This window comes from Bufo gargarizans, chromosome 1, assembly GCF_014858855.1.
Source record: "Bufo gargarizans isolate SCDJY-AF-19 chromosome 1, ASM1485885v1, whole genome shotgun sequence".
Taxonomy (NCBI): Eukaryota; Metazoa; Chordata; class Amphibia; order Anura; family Bufonidae; genus Bufo; species Bufo gargarizans.
In genome coordinates, this window is record NC_058080.1 from 287,981,626 (window position 1) to 288,007,233 (window position 25,608).

Consider the following 25,608-nt stretch of genomic DNA (forward strand, 5'->3'; position numbering starts at 1 on the left):
CAACGGGGCAATTGCCCCCCCCCCCCAAGCTGCTCAGAAGTTGGGGGCGGCGGTGTGTTAGTGCGGCAGGGCAGAGGACGGAGAGGCGTGTCCCTTTCCCTTCCTCTGATAGGCTGCAGGCCTAGTGGGGGACACTTAGGGCATCTACTGGGGCACTATATATAGGGCATTTCATACTGGCACATTATGGGGGAACTATGAAATATGTTTGTTATACACATATACTATACACTGTGCCACACAATATTCTGTATACCGCTACACAGGGGCGTAGCTACAAATGACTGGGCCCCATAGCAAACAAATGTATGGGCCCCCCTCCCGGATCTCCCACCCCCACATACCTCTCAGACCTCCCACCCCTTCCAGAGCTGCCACCCAAACACCCCTCCAGTACCTCCCACCCCAGCACCCCCATACTCCTCCAAGACCTCCCACCCCCACACCCATCCTAAATCTCCCACCGCCAGTCCCGAGATATAATGGTCCAGACATGAAGTGTCCTGCTCCCCCCCACAATTTAATGGTTTAGACCTTGGAGATCCTGCAGCTCCCCCCTCAATAAATTGGTCTAGACCTCCAGGGTCCTGCTTCCCCCTAAATATAATGGTCCAGACCTCCAGGGTCCTGCTCCCCCTCCTCCCAAGATATAATGGTCCAGTGTCGTGTTCCCCCCTATAAAATGGTCCAGACCATACCTCCAGGTCCTGCTCCCCCTTCTCCTTAAATGTACTGGTCCAGACCTCCAGGGTCCTGCTCCCCCCTCCTCCCTAGATATAATGGTCCAGGACTCCAGAGTAAATTTTACCAGTCCCAGAGTCAGCCAGCTCTCACCTCACAGCCACTTGAACGTCTGCGCGCCCACACTCCAGCAGTGCTGCCAGGCCCAGCAGCCAGCAGCACGCAGCTTTGCTGTACCTCTTCCACTTCCGGCCAGTAGGACTGCCGCCCAGACTGGGAGCGGGACCACTCCCTCTCCTCACTGCAGGTACGCCTCTCTGCCTCCAGCCTCCCCCTATCGCACTGTCCACAACCTACAGGCCCTGCAGATAGAGCTTCCTCTGTCTGTCCTGGAGGGGCCTGCGACCCCTGTAGCTATACCACATGAATTAAAAAAATTATAATAATCCTCAGCAGGCAGCCCGGGCCCCCAGTGGCGTAGGGCCCCATAGCCATTGCTATGGCTGCTATGGTGATCCCTACGCCCATGCCGCTACACTGTGTAGTCTGTTCTATAAGTACAATTGTTTTGTGGCGGCGGACAGAAAATATTCTGGAAGTGCCCCTCCTGAGACCAGGCTCTGGATCCGCCACTGTACACACATGTGCTTAACTTATTTATTGCTGATGCAAGTACTGTGTGTTTTCCAGCAGTCAGTCTCTTTGGGCTCCTTAGCACCCTGTTTGGGCTGCGCACAGTGTGACCTCACGCCATGCGCAGCCTTCACAGCCAACAGCTGAGGACCAGGAAGAAGAGAGAGGTGAGGTAAGTGGTTTATTTATTTTATTTGCGCTGATGGCTGGGGGCTGATATATGAGGCTGGGAGGCTGATATATGAGGCTGGGGGGGCTAATATATGAGGCTGGGGGGCTGATATATAGTATTGGGGGGCTGATATGAGGTCTGATTGAGGGTCTTATTAATATTGGGGGTCTGATTGGGGATGTCAGCTGAGGTCTGATTAACAGTAAGGGTCTGACTGCTGTTCTGACCTAAGGTGTAATGGAAAATATTTTTTTCTTATTGTCCTCCTCTAAAACCTTGGTGCGTCTTATGGGCCGGTGAGCCTTGTAGTGCGAAAAATATGGTAATACTTCCCCCCCCCCCCACACTAATATATGCCAAAAAAGGCTGTACTTTTATCACTTCCCCACATAATGGCTAATAAGCCCCTTTTTTGTCCACTAATACACGCCAAAAAAGGCTTTACAACATATAACTGCACAGCACAAGGGCTAATAAGACAAATAAATATTTCCTAGTAATACACCCTGTTAATGGCTGTATCACACAGCACTTGCGCCCCAATAACAAGAAAGGTTTGCTGGAATTACAAAAGGTATTATCTATTGCAAACCTGAATGCAGCAGTATGATGGCAATTTGAATCCCCAGTCAGTGCAGCAAGGTGTAATAGGATTGTTCCTATTTCCCAGGCTGTACACTCCCCTATTGGACCCGGTTCTGCTTTTATAGTCTGGAATAATTCCTCCCTATCCTTTCCCTACACTTCTAATGATCTTCCCCTGAGCTTCTACTTAGCAAAATAAAAGTTTTTAAGTCTGTCAGCTGTACAGAGCTAGAAATACCTGCTGGATTTAATTTTTGGGAAGGTGCGGAACTGCACCACAATTACCACAACTAAGTGGTATGGATGGAACTACACCACCAAAACTTGGCTAGGAGAGTGTTCAGCTTGTACACAAGCCAATTGCTGGTTGCGATTAGATTTCTCATGGCCACACATTCCTTTCTGCATGTCTCACGATTAAATGGAGGGCAAGAAGGATGAGGAGTTTGAGCAGGAGAAAAAGCTGCTGATGACAAGGACACTGCACTGCTTGGGAAAGTGGCCTACTTTGCACAAAGAAGACTGGAAGAAGGCGGACAGACTTGTACCGATTCGGAATACTGGCCAGTTCTATTTTTTTCACAGGATGTGGTAACTCTGCCTCATGTGCTGCAATAGAGTCCTAGTACCTGTGTTTGTGTTTGAACACCCATGGCTTATTTTCATCCTGTAGATCTTGCACATGGCAGTGGTTTTATGTGCTGGCCTTGTGGAGAAAAAACACCATACTGTAGATACCTGCACAGAGCTTGGGGCAGCTGTGCTTGGCCTAGGTCTGGCACGTTTTGCACCTGTTCCCACAGTATCAGCATCATCACCAGTTCTATAGGTGAGCACAATGGAAGCATATCTAACCCGGTCAGTTTTTGGGTTGTTTGGACCACCCTCCTCTGATTTCACCTCCTCCGCATCATGGAGTTGCTCAGAATTCAATCAAGATGGTAGCACCTGGGTCTGTCTCTGACTGCGGCTGAGGGAAGAGGGATTTACCTTTTTCCTTACACAAACTTTAATGCGAGCTGATTACAACTATTAATATTTCTACAACAACGCTGATCCAGCTCGCAGGTCCTGTCCAACGCACAATAATCATAGTCTTCATCCTCCCTGCCACTTTTTTCAGATTGTGATATGTCATTGTGGGCCTCTTGGGGCCCCCTCCAAATTTCCTGCAGTGCATTTGCCCCAAGTGCTACTGTGGTTCCACTGCCCCAACCACCACCACTGTGGCTACAAGTGCCACTACTACTTCCACCAACAACACAGCTATGCATGGGGTCCAACACCTCCACCTGAACCACTTCCTCATGGCAGTCCAAACGCTGAAGCTGATGCTTCTCACACAAGTATCTTCCATAGCACATGGGGTTTTGTTGCCTCATCTTAGGGAAAAAAAAGTGTCCCACAAGTAGCGATTAGTGAAGACAGAGATGATACATGGAGGAGAAGCAGGAGAAATGCTGTAACCTCTGGCACCAAGATATGTTGTACGCAATGGTGACAACTACACCATCCTGCTGTGACTGTAAGGAATGAGCCACACAGTCCAAGGAGAACTGTGGCCTGCTGCTAACATTACTATTATTACTACCTAATGGACAGATAATGCTGCTGTTTGAATCCACATTCTAACTCTCGGATGATGAGGCATCAACCCTTCTATTCATTAGACATATTATGAGGCCTATAAATGAAAAGTTACAGGTTTGGTACAGAGATTATTAAATTCTACTAACAAAATGATAAGTGTTTCTTTTTTGTAATTTAAAGACAAAGGCACAATTAAATGTCCTTCCCCTTCTACAAACACTACACTCTGGTATTGACAATTTACAATGGTAGTCATTAGAATATAACACGTTCACTAAAACTGTATGGCATATTTACATAATAATGAATGGAATAAAACTACTATGTTAATGCAGTTATTGCAGCAAACTGTAGAAACTTGAGGTTTTTACAAAAAAAGTTTGGCTGGCTCTTCATTTACAGAAAAATGGAAAAAATAAATAAAATAAAAGATATAAACTTGGCAATCATCATAATCGGGACCCACAGAATAAAGTTATGTTATTTAAACCACACATTGAACGCTGTAAAAATAAATCCCACAAAATAATGTTAAAATTGCTATTTTTTATCTTATTGTAAAATTAAATAAAAAAACTTAATAAATAAAATTAATAAAATAAATAAAAATAAAATCTCATCCTAAAAATAAAGTTATTTAATACACTATACCCCAAAATGGTTCCTGAAAAAAAACTACAAATTGTCCTATAAAATGTAAGGTCTCATACAGCTACACTGAAGAAAAAAATAAAATTGATGACTGCTGGAACCAGGTTTTGAGTCCTGCAGGAACGGCGTTCCTGCACTTTTTTCATAGCAGGAACGCCGTTCCCTTTCAGGCCCATCTTTAACGCTGGGCAAAAGGACCAGGAAGCGGTGAAGGCTTTGTACTCACCGCTTCCTGGTCCAGGGCTGCGCACAGGCATGAGGGCTGAGGCGCTCTGTGATCTCACGCTGTGCGCAGCCTTCACAGCACAGCGACAGCAGGATGCAGATTGCATAGGAGGAGTGGAGCGGCGGTGTCCAGGAGCAGGAGAGGGTAAGTGTTTTTTTATTTTATATTTTATGAGGCTGATGGAGAGGCACTGACTGGGGGCTGATGGAGAGACTACTGGGGGCTGATGGAGAGACTACTGGGGCTGATGGAGAGACTACTGGAGCTGATGGAGAGGCTACTGGGGGCTGATGGAGTGGCTACTGGGGGCTGATGGAGAGGCTACTGGGGGCTGATGGAGAGGCTACTGGGGGCTGATGATGAGGCTACTGGGGGCTGATGATGAGGCTACTGGGGGCTGATGATGAGGCTACTGGGGGCTGCTATGAGGCTACTGGGGGCTTTATGAGGCATCGGGCTCTTATCTGAGGTCTGATTGGGGGTCATTCATATTGGAGTCTGAGCTGAGGTGTGATCTGAGGTCTTATTGGGGTCTTATTAACATTGGGGATCTTATTGGGGCTGTTAGCTGAGGTCTGATTAACATTGGGGGTCTGATTAGTGGTCTGACCTGAGGTGTAATAAAAAAATTTTTTTTTACGAAACAGCTTGGAGAAAAAAAGGCCTCACAGTTTCCCACAATTCTTCTGCCCGGCCAAGCCAGCCAGCACCCCTGATGCCAAGCCTGCCAGCACCCCTGAGTCTTCAGAACTGTAAGTAAATTATATATAAGGGGAGCTTATAATATGAAAGAGACAAATTATGCCTGAACAGTGGATCTTGGGTGAGTTCACACACTTTTTTTCCCCAGTACTTGACCCCTGGCTGGAACACAGAGGAGAACTATGTTAAGGCTAAAATTTGTTATGTCACTAAGGGGTTAAAATGTACTTCAGTCACTAAATTTACTTCACACATTTTCAAGAGGCTAGAATGATAATTGTTAACTTACCATATTTGATGTGCTTATTACCACATTCATGCAGATCTTATATGTTTGTCAATAACAAATGCCATCTACCAGGACATACCAGTATCATATAAATGTAATTCCAAAATTAAGAAAAAACTGTTGCATATACAGGAATGCAGACATTTTAAGGGGTTCTGCAGTTTGTTTAAACTGATTATCTATCTTCTGGATAGATCATCAGCATCTGACCGGCGGGGGTCCGACACCTGGGACCCCCACCGATCAGCTGTTTGAGGAGGCAGCGGCGCTCCAGCAGCACCGCAGCCTTCTCACTGTTTACCGCTGGCCCAGTGATGTCACAACTAGTATCAACTGGCCTGGGCGGGGCTAAGCTCCATTCAAGTGAACAGAGCTTAGCTGCGCCCAGACCAGTTGATACTAGTCGTTTAAACAAACTGCAGAACCCCTTTAAATTGTGAATTTTACAAACAAAACTTCCTCCCAAAGACTGCTTGATTCTTTGACTCCATTGCACAAGCTCTAACTTGCTGCCCCCTGCAATGTCTTAATACATGGTGACCATTCATATGGCTGTTATAAAGCATGTGGTTGTTCTGGCTCATAGAGGGGAATCTTCTTCATGACAGCCTTTTACCCTAATGTAGCATATAGACAGGTGTTTTGTTCATGAGAAAATGCCTTAAACACAGATATGCTTCATTATAGGAGAAAACTACCATGCCAAAATATAATTTACCTGTTGTATAACAGAATATCAGGAACCCAAATTTGATCAGAAGGAAAACGAAGAGTTTGCACTCCAGGATACTCTGCTTGGTCCCATGTCAAATAGAAGTCATTCCAGTACTGTTGAATAAGCAATACAGAACTAGTAATTTCTATGTACAGCCCATTAATTTGCATTTTAGTTATAGGTTATTGTCATATTTGTTCATACTGATCTTATTTCTAGCAATAAATTACAGTACAACTTTGGCTATGTTTATACCACATACATTGTTTGGTGGAACCATCAAATGTATAGCTAGAGGTAACAACTGTATGTATACACATCTACCATTAAAAAAGCACTCTCACAATTTTTTTTTATTCTCTGACCTGTTATAAAGGTATGTGATGTAAACTGTAGTGAATGTAACCTTCTTACCAGTGACTGTATTTGTGAGTTATAACCTCCCTTCTGATTCTCAGCTGTATCATTTGACCTGCTCTCTGACTACCCAAATAACACATCATCTTATGTGTGGACAGGAAGACAGTTTCTCTATGTATTCCTATGGGAGCCTCAATGTTAGGCTCATAGGAATTAATAGAGAATAACTGACTTCCTGTCCTGTGTCAGTTGGACATCAGAGTGTTAGGCTACTTTCACACTGGCGTTTTGGTTTCCGTTTGTGAGATCAGTTCAGGGCGAAATGGAGCCAAACTGAGCCAAACTGATGTATTCTGAGCTGATCCTTATCCATTCAGAATGCATTAATTGCAAATCTGATCGGTCTTTGACCGCTTGTGCGGCCTAGTGCTGGCAGCCTATCACAGGAACAGGAGGGACACACCTCTCCCTCCCCTGCCGCAGCATAGACATCTGGTCCTGAGGACGGCGATACAGATGAATATGGAGATGAGAGCTTCCCCAATGGAAGCGCTCATCTCCTGCTGTGCCCTGCCACCGGCCGCCCCCACTTGTCACCATGGCCGCGGTATCCCGGCAGGCCAGTCCGGCCCTGGTGGCTAAGCTAAACTCAATCCAAACAAATAAACACACAGTCTGAACAGCAACCTGTGATTAGTGATGGGATCGCGTGAATGCTATCAAATGTTCACGAACCGCAAGTAGGAGGAGGAGGAGGAGAAGAAGAGGCAGGCCTGAATGCAATCCGTGGCGGTAACACCAAATCGATGGGTTACATGCTTGACGGCTGTCAGAAGGTTCGCACAGTGGGCAGTAAACGTTATGTAGCTTCCCTGCCCGTGTTTGCTAGACCACGTGTCTGTGGTCAGATCTATCTTGGCACTGATACTGTGTGGAAGAGATATATTAACTTGCCGCTGAACGTGGCCATATAGTTCAGGGATGCCCTTCTGGGAGAAATATTTCCTTTCGGGGACCTTCCATTGCGGTGTGCCAATGGCCACAAATTTTCTAAAGGCCTCCGAGTCCACCAATTTATATGGCAGCAGTTGTCGGGCTAGCAGTTCTGACAAGCAAGCGGTCAGCCATCGGACAAGATGATTATCCGGAGTCATCTTTTTTTATGCTCAAACATTTGGGCCACAGAAGCCTGCCTTGTGCCAGATGAACGTGATGATGCACGGCGGAAGGTGGAGGACAAATGGGAGGAGAGAGGAGAAGGAGAAGAGGCAGGACGTGGAGCACCTAGAGTGTGGCTTTGTGGGTTCTGATGGCGTTGCTTCCTCTGGGCTCGGTGATGGGAGGCCAGGTGCCTTCTTAAGGAGGTCGTCCCTAGGTGAGTGTTGGGCTTACAGTGACTAATGCGTTGACAGCACAGGCTGCAGATGGCAACACTGTTATCAGCAGCTGACAAGTTAAAAAAAAGCCCACACTGCAAAGCCATGTGCCAACGTCCTGGGAGTGCAATACATTTGCAGTCTGCTTTTTGCCTCCTGTGCACTGCGAGTTCTGCCTGCTTCTCCTCCTTACCTACTGCTCCATCTCTCCCTCTGAACTCCCCTCCTCTTCCTCTCTTGTGGGCACCCACGTGACGTCCATCAACACGTCATCATTGTCACCTTCACCACCACTGACATTAGAGATCTCTGAGTAGGCAGCAACAGCAGGGACCACCCTCCTTGGGTACTTGGCACTGATCTAGATACTGTCATCAGACCGCTGGGTGGCGGCCGTTGCTACCTCCTCCTTCTCATCCGATGCCAAAAATGGCTGCATATCGGTAAGGTCTGGGAATGGTTGGGAAAATAATTCCTCTGACTTGAGTAGAGGGGCTATGGTGGTGGTGGTATATTTGGGGGTGCACACAGCAGAGAATGAGGAGGGTGCAGATACAGAGGATGAGGAGGGTGCAGAAGCGGAAGGCTGAGTGAGCCACTGAACCAACTCTAGTGCGTCCTTTGATGTAATCGCACCTTCTCCAACTTCCCACTTAAGCTCTGGCCTGGTGCACCTGCCCGACCCCTACCACCCCTGTGGAATAGCCTGCCTCTTCCTTTGTCTGTTATTTTCAAAATGACACTGTGACAAAGTCCCTATCTAAGAGATGTATTTGTGGAAGCAGGTATATCGAACCCCTTAATCAGTTTTTTGGGGGGCCAACTGGTATATCACACCAGTTCCAATTAGTTGTTCCAATTATGTTTGTCCCTCTGTATAGCTGCGGTATGTTAGGAGAACCGCACACAAATGCTGCACAATACGAATGTACTATATTGAAATTATATTATCGGTATATCACACCTCTGCCTCAATCAGGTTTGTTGGGGGGCAACTGGTAAACCACACCAGTTGCAATTAGTTGTTCCAATAGTGTTTGTTCCTCTGTATAGCTGCCAATACAAATGCACTACATAGAAATTATATTCTAGGTATATCGCACCCCTGCCTCAATCAGATTTTTTGGGGGGCAACTGTTATATCACACCAGTTGCAATTAGTTGTTCCAATTATGTTTGTCCCTCTGTATAGCTGCGGTATCTTAGGAGAACTGCACACAAATGCTGCACAATACGAATGCACTATATTGAAATTATATTATGGGTATATCACACCCCTGCCTCAATCAGATTTGTTGGGGGGCAACTGGCAAAGCACACCAGTTGCAATTAGTTATTCCAATAGCGTTTGTCCATCTATATAGCTGCAGTATCGCAGCAGAACCGCACACAATTGCTGCACAATACAAATGCACTATAATATACTTTCTATGTTAGAAAGTATATTATAAGTATATCACACCCCTCAGTATGTCACACCTATGGATAGAACACCTATACCAGGCCTTAAAAGGACTTTTGTGTCCCTTTTAGCTAGCGTTTGGTGTCTCTAACAGTCTGTCCCTGCTCCACACAGCAACCTCTCCCTATACTGGCAAAAAACGAAATGTATAATGGCGGCCAGATCGGGTTTATTTATAGGGTAGGGGGTGTGTCTATGTGCTGAAACATCTCAATTGGTCTTTCCCGTCCCACCTGATGAATGTGTCATGCGTCAAAGTTCTGCACAATGCAAAGAATATGGCACCGGTGGACATCGCCACATGTTCACCGAACAGCTAACGAGCAAAGTTCGCCGTGAAACGACCGCCGTGCGATCTGCAAGGCCATCGCACCCTGTGATACTTGCGGTTTCTTTGCACAGGACCTTCAGTGTCTCTCAGAGAGATGTGGATTCTCCCTCTCCCATAAATCTGAAAGCAAGTGCACTGCCAGCCTGGTTATCTAGCAACTCGCCAGGTGCACCTCATCAGGACCTAAGCTTAGGTTTTAACCCTTTCCTAAATAGCTTGCCTCAGCATATGTTAGGAACCTGGGAGACACATATACACCCTACTTCACCATGTGAGACACCACATTCCCCCCTGCCCTTTGCACATGGGTTGGAGCACCCTGGCTCAACAAACAGTAAGTATGAGACAAACTATCCACATTTCCTTGGAGACTGCCTGCTCGGTTCTGTACTGTGAACTTAAAAGACGGGAGGGACAGAAACCACCTGGTAACCCTACTATTCTTTTCCTTGTTATTCTTCATCCACTTCAGAGGTGTATGCAGGGGCGTAGCTAAAGGCTCATGGGCCCTGGTCCAAGGGTTCAGCTTGCCCCCCCCCCCCTTGTTTTGTGGCTAGGGAAGCACATAGCCTTCATGCTGCCAAAAAATTTAAACAGTAGACCCCCCCAGCCCCCCCATGCCAAATTCTTGACCTAACCATTTCTCTCCAGCCAGAGCTATAACTTGACCAGCATGCACTTTCTATAATACTGGTATCTTTCTATAATACTGGTGTCTTCTTATGTTGCACAAGGGTCTTTGGGCCCCCTCAGGCTCCTGGGCCCGGTAGCGACTGCTACCTCTGCACCCCCTATAGCTACGCCCCTGGGTGTATGGTCTGTGATGAGGATGAACTCTCTTCCAAGCAGATAGTATTTGAGAGAGTCTAGGGCCCACTTAATGGCCAAAGCCTCTTTCTCCACAGTGGTATACCTATTTTTATGGTCATTCAGCTTTCAACTTATGTATAAGACAGGGTGTTCTTCCCCATCAATTATTAGTGACAACACTGCTCCTAACCCTGCATCAGAAGCATCGGTTTGCACCGAGAAGGGTTTTTGAAAATCTGGACATATCAGTACCGGCTGAAACACAGGGCTTGCCTCAGGGACTGGAACTCTCTGCATCTGGGGTTCACTTTATCATCACAGAACTCTTCCCTTTCGTAAGGTCCGTTTAAGGAACCGCCATAGATGCAAAATTGGGGATAAATCTTCAATAATACCCTGCAATTCCCAGAAACAACCTCACTTGCTTTTTGTTTAGAGGTCTAGGCCAGTTTTGTATTGCTTCCGTTTCTTTAACTGTGGTTTGAGTAAACCCTGCCCAATGGTGTAGCCCAAATACCTGGCTTCTTCCAAGCTGATGGCTTGGGTTTGCCGTGAGACCTGCCTGTCTTAGGCTACTTTCACACTAGCGTTCGGGAGGATCCGTTCTGAACGGATCCGCTCATAATAATGCAGACGGAGGCTCCGTTCAGAACGGATCCGTCTGCATTATTTTTAGCATATAACAGCTAAGTGTGAAAATAGCCTCGTTCAGCTGTCCGCCTGTCCGTGCGGAGGCGAGCAGAGGCTGAACGCCGCCAGACTGATGCAGTCTGAGCGGATCCGCTCCATTCAGACTGCATCAGGGCTGGACGGAAGCGTTCGGGTCCGCTCGTGAGCTCCTTCAAACGGAGCTCACGAGCGGACCAGCGAACGCTAGTGTGAAAGGAGCCTTAGTGAATCCACCACAGTCTGCACTTTTTGTAGGTGGGATTCCTATTCGCCACTGTATATTACTACATCATCAAGATACGCTGATGCATAACTAATATGGGGTTTTAGAATCCTATCCATCTTTTGCTGAAATGTTGCCGATGTCCCATGTAGGCCAAATGGCAACCTGGTGTACTGGAAATGACCGCTAGGTGCAGAAAAGGCAGTCTTTGACTTTGCCCTTTCAGTTAGCGGAATTTGCCAGTACCCTTTAGTTAAGTCCATTGCTGTTATGTACCAAGTGCTACCCAGCTTTTCTATTAGCTTGTCCACTCTCGACAGTGGGTAGGCATCAGACTTTGAGACAGAGTTTAACTGGCGATATTCATTGCAGAACCTGATGGACCCATCAGGTTTGGGGATTAAAACTATGGGACTAGACCACTCACTTATGGAATTTTCTATTTCCCCTAGGTCTAACATTTTTTTAATCTCCTGGGTAATGATCTCGCGTCTCGCTTCAGGCACACGGTAGGGCTTCACCTTCACCTTAACACTGGGTTCTGTGACAATATCATGTTTTCTCACATCATTGAGGCCTGGCAGTTCTGAGAAAAAGTCTTTATTTCTCATTACGAATTCCTGCGATTCTTGTTTTTGATGTGGGAATAAGGACTTGGCAATTCTAACTTCAGGTAAGGTGGAGCATTTTGGAACAGAGTTTACAACCAGAGATTTCCTATCTTTCCAGGGCTTTATCAAGTTAATATGATAGTTCTGTTCTAGTTTTCTCTTTCTGGGCTTTTTTATTAATTGTGGAGGGCCCTTGCCATTTTGCTAAGAATTTGCTCTCTACTGTGGGTATTAACACAAGCACCCAATTCCCTGGATTAAAATGACAAAGTTTCGCACCCCTGTTTTAGATTCTACTTTGAGACTGTTGGGCTTGCTGCATATGTTCCCCAACCAAGGGCATGACTGCCTTGATCCGGTCCTGCATCAGCGATACATGCTCAATTACACAGTGGTAAGGGGTAGATTCCTGCTTCTATGTTTCTTTAGCCATGTCAAGTAGCCCTCTGGGTTGCCTGCCATACAGGTGCCATGCAAAAGGTGAAAACCACGACGATTGCGGTACTTCCCGTATGGCAAACATTAAATAAGGAAGTAGGCAATCCCTCCCATCCTTTGCAATCACTTTTCTCAACATGTTTTTCAGGGTTTTATTGAATCTTTCCACCAACCCATCAGTTTGGAGATGGTAGACTGATGTTTGAAAATGCTTCACTCTAAATAGCCGACATAATTCTTTGGTCACCCTGGACATAAATGGGGTGCCCTGATCCGTTAAGATCTCTTTACTGATCCCAACCCTACTAAATACCTGGACCAGCTCTTTGGCTATGGTCTTTGCAGCCATATTTCTTAACGGAATAGCTTCTGGATATCTGGTGGGGTAGTTTAGGATCACCAGTATGTACTGATGTCCCCAAGCTGATTTCACAATAGGGCCTACCAGATCCATAGCTATCCATTCAAATGGCACTTCCACAATGGGTAAGAGCAACAGTGGGCTTCGAATCTTAGGGGAAGGGGCTGTATACTGCCACTCGGGACAGGACGCACAGTAATCCCAAACATCTGCTACGTGCCCAGGCCAAAAGAAACGCATTAAAATATGTTCTTTTGTCTTTTCCATCCCAAGATGTGCCCCCAACAAATGACCATGTGCTAGAGCCAAGACAATCTGCCTAAATAGCTTGGTAACTATCAGCTGTTCTACGATGTCTTCACCTTGTTTGTCCATCTGATACAGCAAGTTATTTTGCATCGCTATATGGGGATTAGCAAGTGTGACACCTGGGTAAACCAGTACTCTATTTATTATCTTTACATTTTCTCAAGCCTGAACCAGAGTAGGGTCATTCAGCTGTGCTGTAGCAAAATTGTCACGTGAAACCTTTATATCTGATAAGACATTTTTAATCCTCTCCTCTGGCTCCTCACTTGCATTGGTGGCTTCAGTGTCACCTGATATTACATCAAAAGGGAAAGTGACACTATCTGGAGATGACAGAACATCATTAAGAGGCTCAGGTTCTGTCACTCCAGTTTCCCTTTCTCCAGAAACCGTAACCACTGATGGCTCTTTAAACCTTTTCTCCCACAATTCCCCCAAAAAAGGAAAATACCTCCCAGTATTATGTCATACATGAGAGTGGGTATCATCGCTACTTGACAGGTTACCCGCTTGAGCATAGTTCCTATGACAACCAGTGCAGTATTATACTCACAGGTTTCACCATGAATACAGGTGACCTCTACCGTCTGGGACTGTTGGAGTTTACCAAACTGGCTATAACTAATGTGAACATACTGCCTGTATCAAGGAGAGCCTGCATCTCTGTCCCCTCTATGGACACAGGACACAGATGTTTATCAACATTGTCAGGGGCCCCAGCATAACAAACCACTTTGGCAAACATAGGTTTCATATTTGGCATAGTACTCATATAACACTGCATGGGTTCAGAGTTTAAAGTACAGTTAGCAGCAATATGTCCTGGACCCTTACACCAGAAGCGTTTAATAGGCTCTGATCTCAGTAAGTCCATCTTGGACCTTTCTGACCGTTCCGGCCAGGGTTCAGATTTGAACCTTGCTTCCCTTTTAGAGGTCCCCATCCTAGCAGGAGCACTCCACTGCCGGGCATTTTCTTGTGCTATGTGGGACTTCTGTATCAGGTCCTCTGCTGCTGCATATCTTTCCACCAGAGAGACCAACACATCTGCACTTTTAGGGTCACCATGGGTAACCCACTTGCTTAGTTCGGGCAGAAGGGTTCTAAGATATCTGTCCACTACCACACGCTCCACAACCTCTGGAGCCGACAGAACATTTGGCTGTAACCACTTCTTGGTTAAGTGTATCAGGTCGTACATTTGGGAGCAAGCTCGTTTGTCTACCTGAAAAATCCAATGGTGCACTCTTTGGGCCCGAACCAACAAACTGACTCCCAGATGGGCCAAAATCTCTTCATTAAGCTTACGGTAATCTTAACCAAATCGTAATAAGACTTCTGAGCCTCTCCACTCAGAAAAGGGGCTATTAACCCCACCCACTAGTCTGGTGACCATCTTTATGCCCAGCGGTGTGCACAAAGGTCATCAAGTAAGCCTCCACATCATCTGTGGCGGCCATTTTTTGTAGGTAGTTCCCAGCACATACACTCACCTAAAGAATTATTAGGAACACCTGTTCTATTTCTCATTAATGCGATTATCTAGTCAACCAATCACATGGCAGTTGCTTCAATGCATGTAGGGTTGTGGTCCTTGTCAAGACAATCTCCTGAACTCCAAACTGAATGTTAGAAAGGGAAAGAAAGGTGATTTAAGCAATTTTGAGCCTGGCATGGTTGTTGGTGCCAGACGGGCCGGTCTGAGTATTTCACAATCTGCTCAGTTACTGGGATTTTTACGCACAACCATTTCTAGGGTTTACAAAGAATGGCGTGAAAAGGGAAAAACATACAGTATGCGGCAGTCCTGTGGGCGAAAATGCCTTGTTGATGCTAGAGGTCAGAGGAGAATGGGCCGACTGATTTAAGCTGATAGAAGAGCAACGGTGACTGAAATAACCACTCGTTACAACCGAGGTATGCAGCAAAGCATTTGTGAAGCCACAACACGCACAACCTTGAGGCGGATGGGCTACAACAGCAGAAGACCCCACCGGGTACCACTCATCTCCACTACAAATAGGAAAAAGAGGCTACAATTTGCACAAGCTCACCAAAATTGGACTGTTAAAGACTGGAAAAATGTTGCCTGGTCTGATAAGTCTCGATTTCTGTTGAGACATTCAAATGGTAGAGTCCGAATTTGGCGTAAACAGAATGAGAACATGTGTCCATCATGCCTTGTTACCACTGTGCAGGCTGGTGGTGGTGGTGTAATGGTGTGGGGGATGTTTTCTGGGCACACTTTAGGCCCCTTAGTGCCAATTGGCCATCGTTTAAATGCCACGGGCTACCTGAGCATTGTTTCTGACCATGTCCATCCCTTCATGACCACCATGTACCCATCCTCTGATGGCTACTTCCAGCAGGATAATGCACCATGTCACAAAGCTCGAATCATTTCAAATTGGTTTCTTGAACATGACAATGAGTTCACTGTACTAAAATGGCCCCCACAGTCACCAGATCTCAACCCAACAGAGCATCTTTGGGATGTGGTGGAACGGGAGCTTCGTGCCCTGGATGTGCATCCCTCAAATCTCCATCAACAGCAAGATGCTATCCTATCAATATGGGCCAACATTTCTAAAGAATGCTATCAGCACCTTGTTGAATCAATGCCATGTAGAATTAAGGCAGTTCTGAAGGCAAAAGGGGGTATTAGTATGGTGTTCCTAATAATAATTTAGGTGAGTGTATATGTCTTTTCCCCATGTGGCCACTTTCAGTCGACCCAGGGTTTCGGTCTGCAAAGATGCTGCACCACCTCAGTCAAAACAGCATGATCCTTGTTTTGCATCTCGGTTAGAGCAGAAAGTTGCATTGCCATAGATCGCATCAGATCCTCCGTCTGCCTATTAGATTCTTGCTGCACTTTGGTTGCATGTTGCCGGGCTGCAGTGGCTTGCAGCAGAGCTTTTAACATATCCTCCATATTTTCAGCTGTAGATGCTGGTTATCAAAGTGACGCATCCTCCACCAATTGTGACAATGCGTCTTGCAAGCTCACCTTTCTAAGAGTGAAAGGTAGGGGAATAGTCAGTCTATTACGCACAAGTAGGACTCAGGAGACAGAAGTGCATTTAAACTGATGTCCTGCCAGTTTTATTTTCACAGGTTGCATAAAACAAAATCATAAACACAACACCTAGCCTTGTCCAGGCTCTAACTAAACATTTGGTCCCTCTCTAGGACGTGGCTGAGCTAACCTAAGTCCAACCAAATAAACACACAGTGTGAACAGCAACCTGTGATACTTGCGGTTTCCTTGCAAAGGACCTTCAGTGTCTCTCAGAGAGATGTGGATTCTCCCTCTCCCAAAAAGCTGAGAGCAAGTGCACTGCCTGCCTGGTTATCTAGCAATTCGCCAGGTGCACCTCATCAGGACCCAGACTTAGGCCTCTTTCACACGGGCGTCATGTTTTTTGGCCGGATGCATTCAGTGAAAAGCTTGCGATTTTTCATGCGAGTGCTGTCAGTTCAGTATGCCATTGCGTCGCGTTCTTGCGTTTTTCCCGCACGTGTGACATGCGGATGGCATGTGCTTTTTACGTGCGTGAAAAAAATCTGATCCATCCACTACATTCACCTGTAACTGCAAACACAATATAAATACCCCCAGCATGCAGAGTTTTGTTGGACAGCTCAGTTTTTTTGTGGAGTGGTTTGTGTGTTGGTTGGTGTGTGTATGTTTGTTATTGGATTATCCTTTGCAGGATGTCCACTTTCACCCTGTCATCCACTGACCATGTCTTTTTGCACTGGCTAGTTGTCATGGTCTTACCTTCTCACTGTTCTCCTTCGTTTGACATGTGCTGGCGGCCATCTTGGTTTCTGGGTTTCTTGTAGCCTCCCACCCTGCGGCTCCTCCTTCCCACTGGGAGGAGCTGGATGCCTAGCTCATATATATAGAAGGTCTGTGGCTTCATTTCCTTGCTTGGTCCTCCTGTGTGCACATGCTTCAAAGACTGCTGCTGCTTCTGGTTCCTGATCCTGGCCTCGTCTGACTACCCCGTTGGTTCCCGATCCTGGCTTCGTCTGACTACCCTGTTGGTTCCTGATCCTGGCTACGTCTGACTACCCTCCTGGTTCCTGACCTCCGTCTACGCAAGACCCTGCTTCAGTTTAGCCATCCGTTTGGACTTTAGCTACGGCTTGATTTTCAATAAAGCCTTCTTATTCCACCTATCTCTGTTGTACGTCTGGTTCATGGTTCCATGACACTGGTATCCCGCTGTTTTGGAGAGCAGCCAGAAATGCTTGAGGAGGAGCCGCGGAGGAAGCGCATTAGGGTGCATCCAATACTTTCGCTGCGTGCCAGCAAAGGTATCTTTGTTGGCTTGTACGCTGAGCTCCGTGCGCACCCTCCAAAGTTCTTCAATTATTGCTGCATGTTGGTGTCTACGTTTGATCGTCTCTTGGAGGAGTTGCGGCCTTCCTTAACTTTCCAGGACACCAATATGCGGCTGAGTGTGTCACCTGAAGAACGGCTTATTATTACTTTAAGGTAAGACTATATATATTCTCAGACTAAATACTTTAATGACACCCTGTTTTCCAATACATAGTTGTTAGGTCAATGGCCTATGTATTCTAAACTTTTCATCTTATATGCCTGAGTACGTAAATGTAGTAGACCTGTATTTAAACTCCTTTATTTTTAGTGATAAACTGTGTGTGGTTAGATTAGTCCCACCAGAATCCAGTTCCGCAGGGGTTAATGATTTAAATGCAGCCTGTAATGATGAGGACACTTCACCTGTGTGTGTATATGTTAATTGTCTAGAACTTTATGAAGCTTAAATGCTATTCCTTATTTAGTTTTATCTCAGAATATAAATCATATGTTTCAAAAATATACCACTATGTGCTTGTTTCATTTATATTTACCAGCCACTTTTCCATTAAATAATGTCAAGTAATGTGCTAGATTTATAAACATATGCTATGAAAGTGTCTAATTCTATATATTTTTTTGTCTTTTCAGATATCTGGCGACTGGTAATTCTTTTTCGTCTTTACATTTTGTTTTTCGAATGGGCACTACCACAATTGCTGGCGTGGTACGGGCTACATGTGCCGCCATTTGGTTGACACTGAAGGCTTCAGTGCTGCCACAACCAATCAGGCAGCAGTGGCTTGATATAGCCCATGGCTTCCAGGAGAGGGCTCAATTTCCTAATTGTATTGGTGCCCTTGACAGGAAGCACATACGTGTTAAGAAGCCACCAAACTCAGGGTCCCAATACTATAATTATGAGCAGTTTTTCTCTGTAGTTTTGTTGGCCTTGGCTGACATAAACTACAGGTTTATAATTGTAGATATTGGGTCCTATGGAAGTTCTGCAGATGCTCGCATCTTCAGGGCTTCCAGAATGGGTCGCTGGCTTCAGTCCAACCAACTGGACGTACCACAGCCAGCAAACCTTCCTGGCTCTATTGGGCCACCAGCGCCTTATGTGGTTGTAGGGGACGAGGGATTTGCTCTTTCTAGCCACCTGATGCGTCCTTATCCTCGACGCGGTTTGGATGCCAAGAAGCGCAATTTTAATTATCGGTTAAGTAGAGCCAGAAGGTTTGTGGAGTGCACATTCGGCATTTTTTCAAATAAATGGCGGGTTTTCTAGTCGGCAATACATCTGGCACCACAAAATGTCAATGTGGTCATCAAGGCGTGTGTAGGGCTGCATAACTACATACGCACCTATGAGGCCACACCTGATGAAGACGCCCAAGTGTACAGTACACCATCACCAAGAGAGACTTTACTACTTGGACGATCTGGATATGCTGGACTCAGAGTGCAGGGATTTTTTTCGGATTATTTTATGTCCCCTATCGGTTCTTTTCCTTTTCAGCAGTAGTCCTCAATTCATGGACTTTTGTGTTTGCCAGTATATTTTCCTAACCAGGATGGTTTGAGTTTAGTTATGGACTTGCAAGATAATGAGGACCCTTGACGTGGGTTGCGAACTTACATATTTTGCTACCAAATAGTCTCATCTACATGGTATGTGAAATATGTACTAATACCTAATTTATCTATTAGCTACACTTTGTTTCATAACATTTTACAGTGCTAAATGTGGCAAAATTAGAGAATTTTTACAAAATGATTATATGTATAATACTGAGTAAAATAAATGTGTTAATATTGATTATATGGTGTTCTAGGAGTAGAGATTTGTTGGTCTAACATGTTCTGTATATATGTGTAATAAAACATACTTAGTAAAATTACATAGGACCTACATTTTGATGTAAGAACCCCTAAAAAATAAAAAGTATTGAACGTCAGTGTTTGTGTGCAAAATTAACATTTCATATGTGTCCTTTGTGGTTACAAATGTTTCTTAAAAATTTTCTATCTATATATTGTGTTATGTGTATGTGTATGCACAATAAAATTAAATCTGCTACATTAGAAACTTGAAAAGAAAAATGTGTTTTATTGCACACAATGTCAAAATAAATTCTCAGTTAAATTAAAATAAAATTATTTGTATCACAAAATTTCTATAAATTAACATACTGCCTTGATGGCGATGAAGATCCCCGATAAGGAGGGGCTGAGTATTGTGAAAGTCCAGCTTGATTTGTAGCTTGGCCCTGAATATTGGCTCTGGGAAGGAGCCCTAGAATATTGGCCCTGGGAAGGGGGGCCAGAATATTGGCTCTGGGAAGGAGCCCTTGAATATTGGGCCTGGGAAGGGGGCCCAAGGCATTGTGGTGGGCCAGCTTGACTGGGCGAGGGTCCCAGAGGACCATAGCTGGGTTCACCCTGAATCTGGGGCACATATGGCGCCATTGGTGGGCCATAATGATCCCTGGGGGGGGGCATTTGTTGGTGGTCCTATAATGGCTGGGAAACTGTGGGGTTGTTGGGGACAAATAGTTGCCCATAGCGGAGCAGATTTTCCAGTGCTTCATGTATTACAGAGGGACCGGTTAGGGAATTTGCTAGCTCCAGAACGATCTCGACCAAAGTTCTCGTTCGTAATAATCGTTCTGGAGGTAGCTGCCGCATATAATGGGCCAGACTACGGGCAAACATATCATGATGATCCTCCTGCCGGGCCCTAGATAAATAATCCAGAACTTGGACATTAATAGTGGACTCGGCAGGAGGATTTGCCCGTCGTCTGGACCTGCTGGGTAGAGCCAGAGGGGGGGGGGGGGGGGGGGGGAATCAGCTCCCGATGCTGCAGGAGGCTCGGAAGGTGCTGGTCTGGGTCCAGGAAGAGTCTCCTGCTGGGCAGCTGTCGTCTCCTCCTCACAAGCGCTTGACAGTTGTGGGGCCGAATCATCACCTTCCTCCTCTAGGTTGTCCTCCGTTCTACAAAATGAATAAAATACATATACATGACGATTAAAAATAAGCCTTGCACATATACCTGTCATGAGCTACACAAAATACATTTGTCACATAGTACTAACTGGCCCAACAAACAGGGGCGTCATTATGTCAAAACATTCGGGGCTTGTGCCCCAGATGTTTTGTCCAGTGCCCTGAATGTTATGCTGGATTGCTGGTAGCATTTTTTGGGCATATTCCAGGTACTTTTTATATTGTAATGTCCAGCAGTATTGATCCCCTTAAAACATAACTTTTACTAGTCAGATCATAAAAAAGGTACCACTGTGGTGGTTCACCAGTGCATAAGTGAAAAAGACAAACAACAATGATAATAGATGCAGGAATATGTCTGGGAGCTAGTCAGTACAGACTCCACTACGAGAGGGATGAGTGAACACAGGGCAGCAAAATGGGAGCAATGGGTATGCCTATACTCTCCCTAATGCTCACCCTGGCTATAACCTCAGCCCAGGGACGTCCCCTTATGGTGGAGACTCCCTGTCCTCGTTCCTGGGCTGACTGCCCTGCGTTTACCCTCCTCTTTACAATTAACAAAAATTGCTCCACAGACCATAAGTAGGTGTGGTCATGTGTCCCTGGTAGGAAAGAAAAAATTCCTACAGGGACACTAGGATGGATAGGACCAATCAAGATCGATACAGTAGGGTGAATTAATATCACCTATACCCTATAGAGCCAAGCCCGGGTGCACCAGTCAATGCATTCCCAGGTTGGTTCTAAATGAAGCCCCAACGCGACAACATTAAATCTTGGTGGGAGATACGTTGTTTCGAGAGTTACTTGGAACACAAGATAGTCCCAAAAGGACTTCGTCTCCAAGTTAAACCGGCAGAACGTATCGTATCACCATCCCTCATAACCAGGTGGGAGGAACAACTGACACTTAGTTCACTGAACCTCATGCAAATCCTCCTTGATGAGGAGAAATTGATGTTTGAAAAAACATCTGCTAGCCTTCAGGAACAAATTGATATTGCCCTCACCTATAAAGACGACCCAGATTTCTCTAGACGGGAAGCTTCTCTCCAAGTGTCGGTTGAAAGGTTTCAAACTGTCATAAAAGAGAGAAAGCATAGACAGTTCCTCCGCGACCTCTCGGAATTTAGAGAGAACAGGGCCTACCAACAACAACCCACTGGCTCTGCACCTTTGGTGTCTGAGGTGTCCACATCGGAGGTGGACTCCTCCGACACCGAATTATCAGGTGGGAACTATAGGGGTAGAGGCTCGACACAGACTGGGAGAAGGGGTAGACGACGATGGCAGAAGGGAGGAACAAGCGGGAGGGGTCGTCCGGGGGGGGTAAATTACTCCACCGGGCCAGCATCCTATCCCTCTGGCTCATCATCTCAAACATCTGGTGCTGCCTCCAACAATTTTCCGTCGTCACATTCCCCAGCATGCGCCTCGGCGTCTTTTTTAGAGAAAAGTCAGATCCCTTACAATCTTCGGGGGGGGAACAAAGCCGACAGAACCTGAAGGATGGGCTCCAAGTTGTGAATTTATCATCTCGGTCCCTAAGTGTACTTGAACTAGGGGTATTGAGTAAGGGTTTGTCATTTGTTCCAACCACTAATTTCTGTCTATTCACGTGGATTAAGGACCTGAGCCTATTTGCTAGACGCCTTAAGTGGCACAAATTCTTTAGGGATAATGATAGACAAACATGTGCCAGACTCGGCCTGAGCGAATGTGATCTTGCCTCTTTGCAGACCCTCTGTGAACTGGGGGAGGAAGGTAGCCGGTGCCCAGGTCAGGGACCATATACCAATCTTAAACCAACAAGTACAAAGATGCCCCCACCCATAAAATACGAATGTGTGGATATATTTATGCAAATGGTGACGAGTGAGCTGGAGAGATTTGAGGGAATGTCTCCCCGCCACTTCAATCTGTCTCGAATGGAGATGTCAGCCCTGACTGCCCTTGAGAAAGATAAATCTATAATCATCAAACCCTCTGATAAGGGTGGCAATTTGGTCATTCTTGACCATGTAGCGTATCAGACTATGTGTTTGAATCTTCTGAAAGATAGGGAAGGTTATAGGGTGTTGGATACGAACCCCCTGACCCCCTTCTACGAGGACTTGAAGATCATCTTGACTGACGCTCTAGTAGACAGATTGATTTCGGCGGCTGAGTACAACTTTCTCCTTCCCGCTCACTCCACCATTGCTACCTTCTACGGATTACCCAAAATCCATAAGGGGGTTATACCCCTCAAGGGGCGCCCCATTGTCTCCGGGGTTAACTCCCTGACCCAGAACTGTGGGATCTACGTCGATCGTGTGCTGAGGGAGTTCGTCGTGTCTTTACCCTCATATACGAGGGACACGATGGACTTCCTCAGCAAGATCGACGCGATCAATATGGACAAGGACTGCATACTGGCAAGCATAGATGTCGAGTCCCTTTATAGCTCTATCCCACATACGAAGGGGATCTCTGCTACTGAATACTACCTGAAGACTAGGGACATCCACTGCAGGGCGCATAACATCTTTGTGCTCAGGCTCCTGGAGTTCACCCTGACCCACAACTTTTTTCTCTTCAATTCGCGGTTCTACCACCAGCTCAGGGGGACGGCAATGGGGAGCCCCTGCGCCCCCACTTATGCCAACCTCTTCCTGGGCTGGTGGGAGGACACTGTCGTGTTTCCAGATAGGGAGACCTGGTGGTCCGAGAGATCACCTTCTGGACAAGATATATAGACTACATTTTCGTGATTTGGAAGGGTGGGTCGGGTGAGCTCCAGGAGTTTGTGGGGTCCCTTAACAACAACGATGTTGGTCTGCGATTTACTTTTGAGTTTGACCATCACTCTATCCCCTTCCTTGATGTACGGATAACCAGGGAGGGAGAAAAACTCACTGCCAACTTATTCAGAAAGGACACCGCGACCAACTCGTTGTTGCATTGGGAGAGCCATCACCCTCTACCGCTTAAACGTGGCATACCAAAGGGTCAGTATTTGAGGACCCGGAGAAACTGCTCCGAGGGTAAGACGTTTCACACTGAGGCCAGGAAATTACAGACGAGATTCAGAGAGAGGGGATATCCTCAAACAGTCCTCGGAGGGGCGTTTCGGAACGCCGCAAGCAGGGAGCGTACCGAATTACTTGTCCCGAAACCTAAGGTACAGAGTGTACAACAACCTATACGCTTAATATCTGTATTCGACTGTGCAAATGTGGAAGTAATGTCAGTCCTGAAAAGGTACTGGCCAATTCTCCACATGGACCCTGACCTGAAGGATGTACTGACTAAGCAACCGAGCGTTACTTATAGGCGGGGGAGGAGCATAAGAGACCGCTTGGTTCATAGCCATTACAGTGCACCAACTGGAGCCGGCACTTGGCTGGACCGGAAACCTTGCGGGATGTTTAAATGTGGCTCCTGCAAAGCCTGTGCGTTCATATCCACCGCAAAATCTAACATCTGCTCAGTAACTGGTCAAGCCTATGAAATCAGAGATTTTTACAACTGCAGAAGCAAGGGTGCAGTCTATCTGTGCCAATGCCCTTGCCCCTTGGACTACATAGGCAAAACTATCCGTGAGGTCAGGCGTCGAATCTGTGAACACGTGAACGACGTGGTGAAGAAAAAGATCACACCCGTCGCGTCACATGTAATTGATGTGCACGGTGGCGACCCTAAGTGCTTGCGATTTTCGGTCCTGGAAACCATCCCTGTATCTCCAAGGGGTGGCGATTGGGACCGTAAAATCCTCCAAAAAGAATGCATGTGGATTCACCGCTTCAGATCCCAGGCACCATTAGGGATCAATGAGAGACTTACGTTCTCCTGTTTCCTATGATCTACTTCCCTCCAGGGACGGTTATTCATGGGGCCGTACGTTTTCCTCTATCCCGCTGTCATAAAGTAGCGCCACGTCGGTAATTTTACCAATAGCCATGATAAAAGTAGGATACTACTTTAAAGTATCCAGGTTGCACATTGCTCATCCAATGTGCCTTAGGTGTCTCACTTATAATAGTAATACACCTTTAGTGAAAAGTACAATACTGCATCATCAATAGCTCCCAGACCCCGCCCCCTTTCCCGAATAGAACGCCAGAATAATAAGCACTATGCTATATGTAAGTGACTGGTTTAATGTATTGAGCATTGCGCTACCTTGCCTCTAATGTGATGATATCTGCGCTGAGTAGAAGCGATTCGACTGATGGAACGGATGGGGAGTGAGTCTGCGGTCCATACAACAGGATGTGACTGCCCCATGCGTTCCACCTGGATGAGGCGCCGTACGGACCGGAAGTGACGTAGCTGTGCGTTCCACGCAACCGGATGTTAGTTCCGAGTGCGTTCCACGTGGCCCGGCCGGCTCAGAATGCTCCGGTATGTACCTCCAACTACATGAGGGACGACTCATGACGTGTATACACGATTCTCAGGCCGGAAGTTAAACATACTAATCAGCATGAATCAGACACAACTGGTGGGTGGCTACTTAAGGGAACGGGAGTGTGTGTGAATGAGAGGAGGAACAGGACGACACCAGGACGCAGGTTAAATGTAAGTCTGGACAATCTATTGAAAATTTACATCACTGTAGCATGTAGTGTGTTTCACACCATGCTTGAATTTTTGCTCACAGATCCCTAAGTGACGTATTGGCCCGTATCATGTGGGCTCTCTTTCCTCCTGACTGCACGGGACATTGAGTAAGTGCTGATTTGAAGGAGATATAGGGGATACAAATGCATTGTACTGTGTCTAGTACATGAACTGAGAGCATCTTTATTTCTTACAGGTGGGACATATCAAATGGGTCCCTTGGTCCTATGCCTAAACATCATCTGCGTCTCTGGTCCTGTTGCCTCACCTTATCTTAAGTATCTTTAACCTATCTTGTGTGATGGTTGCATTTCTGACCATATAATTCTTTCTGTGATGGTTGTATCTCTGACCACATATGCCCCCTGATGAACCTAGTGATAGGGGAAACGCGTTGGGGCTTCATTTAGAACCAACCTGGGAATGCATTGACTGGTGCACCCGGGCTTGGCTCTATA

At 46.2% G+C, this 25,608-nt stretch overlaps 1 protein-coding gene across 1 annotated transcript in view; it reads right to left on the reverse strand.

Moving 5' to 3' along the window:
• The window catches only part of LOC122926685 (neuronal acetylcholine receptor subunit alpha-7-like), a 384,000-nt gene that overhangs the window by 281,740 nt on the left and 76,652 nt on the right, over positions 1 to 25,608 (reverse strand). Inside the window, exon 4 of the mRNA XM_044278149.1 lies at positions 6,248 to 6,357. Within this exon, the coding sequence (XP_044134084.1) occupies positions 6,248 to 6,357 (110 nt within the window). The remainder of the gene's footprint in view (positions 1 to 6,247; positions 6,358 to 25,608) is intronic.